The 10,555-nt window shown below is 43.0% G+C and overlaps 1 protein-coding gene across 1 annotated transcript; it reads left to right on the top strand.

Annotated features, from left to right (window-relative positions):
• Positions 1-4,096: 4,096 nt before the first annotated feature.
• LOC146375382 (D(1)-like dopamine receptor) lies at positions 4,097-7,869 on the top strand. The gene has a single exon (XM_084949312.1). It carries the CDS (start codon positions 4,626-4,628, stop codon positions 6,105-6,107), a length of 1,482 nt encoding a protein of 493 aa, XP_084805438.1. The 5' UTR covers positions 4,097-4,625; the 3' UTR covers positions 6,108-7,869.
• Positions 7,870-10,555: the final 2,686 nt, after the last annotated feature.

Here is a 10,555-nt window from a genome sequence, read left to right as displayed (position 1 = left end):
TTTATTGCAAACCAGGCAGCTGATCTATAAAAAGCTTCTCAGTGAGGTCGCACAGACCTTCAGCTTGATTAAGACATGCAAATCATTAGCTTATAGGGGCTATCCCATCTTTAAGTGAGGACGTATGAACCCTGCTTCCGTGTCCAAAATGCTCTGTGTTTATTAGGCTGTTGTGTTTTAAACATGTTTTTAACCTGCTAACTTCTAACTCCGTTAAACTTCATAAATCCTGTTTTCATGGATGTCTGGATGTTAAACTTAATTGTTACACCTGGTAAAGCAGCAACACTGATCATTTTATTACAGATGAAAGAAATTTGTAACTCTCAGTGATGCTGCAGTGTTCGTTTGACTTTGGGACCTGAAACGGAGTTTGGACCCGCAAACGGCTAATGACGTCAGACTTAAAGACCGGATTGTTGCTTTAAATACTCTTTCCTAACTTTAATTTAGCTCAGAGAAGTTGCCAAAATACCTAGAGTGGTGGATTAGTGTCCACAGCAACACATTTCAGCAGCTGTTTTTGTCTTTTTTCAAAGAGAGGAAGTCAATCTGGGTGAAAGGTCAAATCATCAGAAGCATCGGGGAGGCTAAATAAATGAAAACAGTATTGAAGGTGCTAAACAGATGATTATTTTCACAGTGTTCCAGGAGGCTGTGTGTAGTTTACACAGACTTTGAATCCAGTTTCTCTTCTGCTTCTTTTTAATTAGCCATACGCGCTCACATGCGAGCCGCGCCCTGCTAGCTGCAGCGCTTTGTTTATGTTAGCGAGGAGCTCATCTTCAGACGAGTTCGCCGCACAGTCTGCGGGTTCAAGCAAGTTCAACTACAATCCAGCATCTACGCTTCAGACATGCAATCACACATACAGGCCTGTGATTAAAGAGCACGCTCAAGCTGACCTGTGAGACAAAACAGAGCCTTTTCTTTAACGTCGACCGAACCAGCAGAAAATTGCTTTTTATGCATCGATATCTCACAGATTATAACTCCACACGCACAGGCAACATGCCTCTCCGCCCCTCAACAGTGGAACCAAAACAAAGCGATTAGAGTTTCAACTCTTCACCTCACCGTCGAACCGCCGCTAGATCTGCCACCGGGCGTAATTACAGGTGGGGAGGAGACGGGCGGCGGGCCAGCCCGATCAGCCTGCTTGCGTCAGAGACGACTCTGCCTTCACCTCACGGCAATGTGCGCGCCAACACACACACATGCGCACGTTCAACAAGAAGAGGTGTATAGTAGCAACCACAAAGAATTAAATATGTACAAACAACACAGGAGGAGGAGGAGCAGAAAGTTCAGGTATGTGCAGGTACACGGTCTGACACACTTAAACGCGACCTCAGAAAAAGGCTCTTTGAAGCTCACTCAAAAATCTGAGCGGCATTTTGAGGAACTGATGAACGGGACAAAACGTCTTCGCCCGCAGGCAAAAGAAATTCTCACACACATTCACTGATTTATGTGGATCTGACAGCTCCAGAGAAGCAGGTCAGCAGAAGGTGGGACTGGCTGATTCTCCAACAGATCATGCACCTTTGTTTCATAAATTCCTGTTTTTAAATTCTTCCAAAATAACAAAATCATGCTATCAACAGAACGCGACGGCACCGCTCTGACTTTAAGTCCTAAACACCCTAAGCACCCCTTTTATAACAGTTCCATAGAGGAGACTGTGGTAGGTTATATATGGGATGAGATGAGCCTCCTAGGTCACTTGTTTCAAAAGGTAGGTTCCACCCAGTGACCTTTGACCTGATTTACTTGCTATGTGATTTACCACATTCAGCAGGAACAGAAATACAAAAATTATCCTCCAAGAGTGGATTTCACCTGAACAGGTGAAATTTCTGCTCCTATTCAGAATATCAGGTAACGTACTCATGAAGTTTTATCAGAAAATATTTAAAATCTTCGGGTCAGAAAGGTTGTTGGACCTCCATGGGGCCAAATCAGCTTCATATCATTCAAATCCTCAGATTAATTATTTCCTTGTGAACAAAACATATCGTGATTCTGATCGATCAGGTAAATTGATCCCGATTATGGGCGTCTCGTTGAAGCCCTAGTTTCCAGATTTGGGTTGTTTCTGGTCGAACTGTATCTCCAATGAAAGTCACAGTGTTGGGCAGACGTATCTGTACATATGTAAAAAAAAAGCTTTCTGCCGTCTGTCTTTGTGGTGCATTCAGGGTCATGCATTCAGGGTTGTTCCCTGAATACACCACAGGTATGTGCAGGTACACATACTAACTGTGAATGTGCCAAACATGAATGATTGTGAACTCTCAAAATAAACTTCTTTGTGTTTTTATTTGAGTCACAAAAGCAGGCAGGTGGTGCCCTCTTGTGGTCACATTTGTGCTTTACACAAGTAAAATTGAATTGAATTGAATCGTCTGCAGTGGAAACAGCAGATGGCATTAATTATATCTTTTTTGAGTTAATTTCACTGAGTATAATCAGACCCCAGAATATGACTTTAGTACCACAGTCATGGAGCCTGAGTTGAAAGTTAAGTAATTCTAGACCCTAAAAATGCGCAGCAACACCTTCACTGTGGGGAAAAAGAAAGAATATTTTATTGTTATTGTACTTATAAGTTATTTTATTTGACTTTGTTTTGTGTTTTTCATTGACTTCACCCAGCATTTCATTATTTGAGAAACTGTTTGTGTACTTACAGGCTTTTGTTAATATTTGTTTAGTTTTATTATTATTATTTAGTCTTTTCATTCTAAGCAGCTCAGCATGTTTAAATGATTTTCTTGCTTATTTTACATTTTATTCACAGCTGAAGCATTTTGAGCTGCACTAGTTAAAGTTGTGCTAAAGTAAGTTTCTGTTGTAGTGACATTAAAAAGTCACAAACAAATTTTATGTGAAATACTTTGGCTGGTATTAAAAAGTGTGACGCATTAAACTGCAGACTGTTGTTCGCTTCATCAGTGTCGACTCGCTGAAGGAGAAGAACTGCTGCTGGGAGACATTCATGTAAAACTGTTGATTCACTGAGAAAAGGAGCTGCCGGTGATCTCAGACTGTTTTGCTGGGTTTGATTAACCTTCAGGTGAAAACTTGTCCTTCGTTATGTGTTGACTGTCACTGTGGTGCCAAACCTTCACCCTCAATCATCAAACCTGGAATACGCTGTATGACTATTTCACACCAGGTATGATCTTTATATTTTAAGTTTCTGCATTTTTAGGAGGAGTTCAGAAGTGTGTGCCGGTTTGCTGAGCCTTTTCATTGATATAGAAATGATACATTTATGTCTCTTAAATGTCTGAGTTCACGGCTCACTTCACACACCCAAGTTCAGGGGTAAAGAGGAAGAGGAGGAAGCAAGGAGGAGGAGCCTGAATAAAAACGATTCCCTCTTAATCGTTTTTATTGTCTGGACATTTTGAAATGCTGTTTTATTTCATGATGATGCCGTTTTTATTAACAACATTACTGGAATTTTCCTGTATGGTACCTTTGCTGTATTTTCCATTTTTAGGGAATTGCTGTAATATCTTGTAAGGTATTTCTACTGCAGTCTCATTTACAGTATTTTTACTGCAATGTCTGTAACCAGAGTGTAACAACACTTTTAGTGTATTTTCCTTTATTTTTTGCTTAAATTAGTTTTGTTGTTTACAGTACTGTTTATTAATTTAAACCCGTAGAAGCATTCCGATTGCAGTGCAGCACTTTAAGCTAAAACTTAACATAAAAATGAGATACACATTTGTCAGATTTGTCCTTAAAATTGACTTTTATTTGTAGAAAATTGATTTGAAATGAATGAACGTACAATATTTGTTTTTAAATGCAGACTTATTTTCTAAAACACTGAATGTTTCTACTTGTGGGCCTCATTAAAAATGCATTGAATCATTTTGATATATTACGCCAAACCCGCCATTACTTTGACAACGTAATGCACTCTTGGTCTTATATGAATAACCTGGACTGCTGCTTTTTTCCTATTAGGCAACATAATGAGGCATAAAGCATATAATACGTTTAATTGAATCCATTATATTTAAAAAGTTAAATGTATTTCAGGTGTGACAGATGTGATTTTGCTCCGTTACTGTAATATTGATCTTTGATTTTTAATTAGCTGTTTAATTCTCCCTGATAAGCTCGGGAGTTCTCGGAGCTCCTCTCCGCGATTCGCTCCAGCAGGAATGGAGGAGAGTAATCTATTACACACGCTGAGGAGGTAACGAGCCCCGCATCGCTTCCACCTGACTGAGTGTGAGCGCGTCACACAGAGAGGTGAGTCCACTGTGAGTCACACCGGGGCTGAAGACCGAGGAGGCAGAGAGTTCTTCCCCCCCGAGGAGGAATCATCCGAGCCACCGCTGCTGCTGATCCCCCATCATTTATCTTTATTATCATTATTATTTTTATTAGCATTTAATTCTGAGGATTTATTCGCGGAACCTTTTTTCTGTTTTCTTCTTATGCAACCGGGACGCGGATCTTACAAAAAATCAAAGGAAAGTGCTTTATTTATTTATTTTGTGTTTTATTTTTTCCTTCGGAGGATGTTCAGTGGATCAGCTGCACGGAGGACAAACGGCTTTCCTCACGGATATTAATGCGCTCTGTCACTTTGCGTGATGGAGAACTTTACCATGTGGAGTAATTTCACTCGAGTTCTGTCAGAGCTGGACGGGACGGAGGGGGACGAGGATGGGGAGGAGGACGGCGGAGGGATCGGCGGACTGCGCGTCCTCGTCGCCTGCGTGCTCTTCTTGCTCATCGTGTCCACGTTGCTCGGGAACACGCTCGTGTGCGCAGCCGTGATAAAGTTCCGCCACCTGCGCTCCAAAGTCACCAACTTCTTCGTCATCTCTCTGGCCGTGTCCGACCTGTTCGTGGCCGTGCTCGTGATGCCGTGGGAGGCCATCACTGAGGTGACCAACACGTGGCTGTTTGGACGCTTTTGTGACGTCTGGATCGCCTTTGACATCATGTGCTCCACAGCGTCCATCCTCAACCTGTGCATCATCAGCGTGGACCGCTACTGGGCCATCTCCAGCCCCTTCAAGTACGAGCGGAAAATGACTCATCGCGTGGCGTTTGTCATGATCGGGGTGGCGTGGACGCTGTCCATTCTGATCTCCTTCATCCCCGTGCAGCTCAACTGGCACCGGGCCGGGGAGGAGGAGCGGGAGGTGGCGATGGAGGAGATGGCGGCGATAATGGCCGCCAGCGGAAAGAACTTCACAAACTTGAGCAGCTTCAACTCGAGCGACGTCGCCGCCCAGAGTTGTGTGGCCAACCTGAACAAGACCTACGCCATCTCCTCCTCCTTTATCAGCTTTTACATCCCAGTGGTGATCATGATCGCCACCTACACCCGGATCTACCGAATCGCTCAGACTCAGATCCGTCGGATCATGTCTTTGGAGCGGGCGGCAGAGCAGGCGCAGCACCAAGGCCACGGCGTGAACAGGAACCAGCAGCAGGTGCAGCGGCCCGGCGACGAGGCCTCGCTGAAGTCCTCGTTCAAGAAGGAAACCAAAGTCCTGAAGACGCTTTCAATCATCATGGGCGTGTTCGTGTTTTGTTGGCTGCCCTTCTTTGTCCTCAACTGCACAGTCCCCTTCTGCGACCCGCCGTGCGTCAGCGACACCACCTTCACCGTCTTCGTCTGGTTCGGCTGGGCCAACTCGTCCCTCAACCCGGTCATCTACGCGTTCAACGCAGACTTCCGCCGAGCTTTCGCCAGCATCCTGGGCTGCGGCCGAGTCTGCTCGAACAACGCGGTGGAGGCGGTGAACTTAAGCAACGAACTGGTTTCCTACCACCATGACACCACCCTCCACAAGGAGGCGCTGGTCCCCGCTCAGCCGCAGCAGCATCCCCGCAACATTAACGTCAGCTCGGACCACCTGGAGGACATGAGCGCACATTTTGACGAGGAGTCGATCATCTCCAACGGTTCTCCGAGCCACAACAGACTGCTGCTGCTTCCCGCAACCATCCAGTATGAGGAAGACCCAGAGATTTCCTTGGAAACAATCACACCGTTCACCTCAGCTCCAGGGCTGGAGAGTCATGCTCTGATACCAGGACAAGTCCACCAGGACGGATAGGACAGACACAATGTTTGGACATTCCTCCATGATGTGTGCTCTTGATTCATTTAAAGTTGTGGACTTTAGAACTTCATAATTTGGGTTATTGATCTGAAACTGGCTAAAATCACCACTGAGCACAAAGAATGTATAATCTCCACGTTCATCCTATTATAGCCTGTCATGAAGGGACAGATGATGCTTGAAAAAACTTTGTCCTGACAAGTCTGATGGCTGATATCTGGAGCTCTGAGGTCTCTCCAGACGAATGTCCCATTAACAACTCAATAGTTGCGCCTGAACAAGTCATTAAAATTGCACTAAAACTTCCTTCTCATTTAAACTCTTTAAATGAGAGTCCAGTGACACCACCTGCTGGTTTGTAAAGTCCAGTTCTGAAGCCTCAAACTGAGCGTTTCTGACATGCTAACCAGGCGTGACGAGCTTCTTTCCCACTATAACATTTTCAGCGGGGATCAACTGCTGAGACAAAAATGCCCTGTTTCATGTAGATAAATATAAAAAAAGAAAAACAGAACTGTTTATGCACTTTTTCTTAGTGCGAGGAACTGAGCACTCTGTGATTCCCAAATCACAGCAGTATATGCACTAAGTAGATGTGCCCTAAATCATACCCCTGCTTTGCTGTCCATTTAACTTTTTATGGGACCATAATTTATAAAAATAAACATTTTATGTCCAGTAAGATGTAAAACTAGGAATTGAGACCATAAACTCATCAGATAAGTTTTCACTGAAGTCATTTATCAAGTGAGAAGGGGAGCCATTTTCCCATCGTGTTAAATATGACCCAATTTCTTTTTCCTACTGGCCTTTAGAAAGAACGCAGGTTCGAAGCCCTCCAGCGTTGGCTGGATCTATCGAGCCTGATATTAAATAACAGGCGGGAAACTCAAGCTACTCTTAAAACACCAGCATCCTAATTTATATATTTTTAACATCCTGTTTGCTGCTGTATTTTGTATTTTGTTTGTTTTTTCATGTTTTTTTAGGTTGTTTAAATAGAAACAAATGTATGTGTGTGGAAATGTGACCTCCTGACAAAAAGCCTGTGCAAACCCAATGCAGACACAATCGTTTAAACCCATATTTATTCACAGTAGAACACAGAAAACATATCAGATGTTTAAGCGTAGACATTTTGAAGTCGATGGCAGCAACATGCCTCAAAACATCCATGATGGGAGCAACAAGGCTGGAGAAGCAGGCGGTGCAAAAAAGAAACAGCTGGAGAAACATGTTGTACAAATCAGGTTAACTGGCAGCAGGTCAGCAACATGATTGGGCATAAAAAGAGCATCTTGATTTATAAATTGTGAAACAATTTCAGAATAATATTCATCAAAATAAAATTGTAAAAAACTCAGAATATCTCATCATCTACAAAATATTAAATCATGAGACGAGGCTGGAAATCCGGACTGGATGCCTGTGATCCGATGGGCCTTTGGCTTCGGAGTAGAAGAGTCTGAGTGCTGAGCCAGCTGAGAACATCTGGAGCATCCTGAAACCAAAAATGGGACAAAGAGGAGTCAGGACTGCTGGGCATCAGTCCAGAACGGGACAACAGTCCTCTGGAAGTCCAGCAGCTGCTGTCCTCAGCTCACAGACTGATGTTAAAGAGGAAACATGGACCCTCCCAAACTTTTAGAGACGTGTTGATACCATCAAATTCAAAACAGTCTCATATGTTCATTAAGACTCAGTTTAATCATTTGATTCGTTTTTTGTGAATAAATGGGTTTATGACATTTGCAAATCATTGTATTCTGTTTTATGTACATTTTCCACAGCATCCGAACTTTTTGTATATTAGGAGAGAACTGTTAGTGATGTGGAAGTGCTTTAGAGACACGTAGGAGCAACCGGTGTTTGTGTGTTTAAACAGAATTAAGGGTGGAGGTTATGAAACCTGAGCCTGACTCTGACGTTCATCCATAAAATGACATTTAAAGCATCATCATAAGTGCGATGATGTTTGCCATTCATCCGTAATCCGCAAGACGCGCACGTTGTTTGAGAATATGTTATTAACAGGGACTTAATGTGAAAGCAACATTTAAATATTTAAACAGAGTACGATGGTTACTCTGTTGCTTCGTTGCGGTTTTAAATGCACTGTAAACCATCAGAGAGACGAATAAATGCAGAAGAGGTTTAACTGAGTGAAAGTCAAAGCTGCTGTACTGAATCTTTGAATCTTCACAGCAGAAAGAAACTTGATGGCAGTCGTTGAGGATCAGGGAGGATGGTGGGGGGGGCCTGACAGGTAACCTGACTCCCTCACTAACATCCTGTCTCCCCCCACAGATACATTATGCTGTTTTCAGCTATTCTTAGAAACATGACATTTTTGACAACCTTCTAAAAAAGTAGAAATGAGATTTTTTTCCAAACAAGAAAAATAAAATACTTTTATTTTATTTTATTTTATTGATATAGCGCCCAACCACATTTGTCTCAAGTAAAGACGGTACAATGATACACAGAAAACCCAACAGTCAGAAGACACCGAGGATGCGATGACGATACAAATATAAACGAACACGGAGCGACGGCAGAGTCTGAGTTTTCCTCCCGGTGGTCGACGCTCCTTCCTCTCTCTCTGCAGTCTACCTCTGCTCTCTCCTTTCATCTTCACTCAGTGGTGGAGTTGAAACAGAGTGGAGGCTCCAGGGGCCACTGAGGGGACGGCACTCTGAACCTCACAGGTGTGTCCTGCAGGGTCAGTTGTTCAGTGCATCATCGAGATGTTTCGTGAGGGAGGAAACGAGAGCAGAGCGCTCGTTTCGGGTGTGGGCTGAGCTCAAGAACTCTGCAGCACGTCAACACTTTTAACTGATCTCAGACCTCCCTGCAGAGTTTGAGTAATAAACTGATTGGTGTTTAGTTTAGCAGGATACAGAGGGGTGTCCAGCAGTGTAGACTCTGCTGTTTGTGGAGCAGGTGATAGATGGAGATTGTGATTTAAGAATTTATTTCATAGGATCATCACAGCATCCCAGCATCTTTAATGAGTGCACACTGACACCATGAAATGTTAATGCACTTTGAAATCCTGGCAGGCATAAAACAGAGAGACTGTGGCACTTGTGCTCTCCGTATGGTGTTTTGGTGCACTTGCATGTATGCCACTTTTATTTGAAAGATACTTTAAAAATGGCCAAAGCTGCTCGATATCATTAAACCAGCTGCTGCAAAGGACTGAGATCTGGAAACTGTGGAGAAGAGGAAAAAGGTGGGGAACGAGGAACAGCTGAAACCAGTTAAGGTAGCGCCAAACAAAGTAAAACAGGAAATGCACAACGATGAAAACAATAACAACACTAAGAAATTCAGAAAACGTTGGTCCTAAAAAAATCCCCATCAAGCCGTGATGAGGTGGTCCTGATGTTTTTAAACAAGAAAAAGAAGAAATGGGGATTCTCAGTTCATCCGATTCACATAAGGCAGCAGAAGAAAAAGACCCCCCCCCCAAAAGAAAATTGAGCTAGGTCTGAAAAAAAACCCAAGAATATAATTCATCCTGTGAAAGTACGCAGTTGGTGTGAACGGCTCCATTAACAATACTTTTTTATGCACAAAACATTTTCACAAATAACACTCAACGATATTTCAGAGAGATGGTTGTGTGAGTAAACTGGACCAGCACGTCTGACATCATCAAGCACCATCAGTTAAATCAGCCTCCCTCTCCATCCTGATGCTTAATTGCACTGTGACTTGCTGATTTGGTAAATGTTGAGCACTTGAACAGGACAATAACAAAGTGTATATATGACTGCAGTATTAGAGCACAATGTCTGTCCAACGGTCTCACAGCAGTTTGTGAAATATTCAACATGAAATGCTTTCATTCTTGTTTCTGGACACAAATCTCCGTTCCCAACCAATGTTCCATCTAATCTTTCATGTGTCTGAGCGAACACACAAACTCCCTGAGCCGTCACTTGGACCACTGTGAGCAACAGCAGACGTGTGCACTGTGGTCACGCCAGCATGAAATCCATCCAAGTTACATGGTTTATTTAAATAATCAAATTACAGCATTTAGATTTATGTTAGACTACTTTTAATTAACTGCTTTAGCCCACTTACAATGAAAATTTAAAATAAAGCTTGTTCATGACCTGTAGCATGTTAACGCTATTGGAAGTAAAAATAACTTGAACTCCAATAAAGCTCCGACTTGTATTATGAGTCTGTGGTCTGGGAGAGAGTCTGTAACTCTGTCTGCAAAATACAGGATATAACAACAGCCTGATACCTGCAGGCCTGACAGCAGCAGATGTATCACTGCTGTAACACCTGTAACATTCAGCAGTCGCCTCATTGTTCTGACACACACAACAAAACTATTGCCTACACTACACACTAACTACACAAGATTTGTGCTAAACGTCGCAAATCTCTCACATCTCAAAACACCGCCGTCACTCCTAAAA

Source organism: Perissodus microlepis, chromosome 13 (genome assembly GCF_051167445.1).
Source record: "Perissodus microlepis isolate ML-2025 ecotype Zambia chromosome 13, ASM5116744v1, whole genome shotgun sequence".
Classification (NCBI taxonomy): Eukaryota; Metazoa; Chordata; class Actinopteri; order Cichliformes; family Cichlidae; genus Perissodus; species Perissodus microlepis.
Note: the sequence above shows the minus strand (reverse complement) of the source record. Positions and strands in the feature narration are given on the sequence as shown.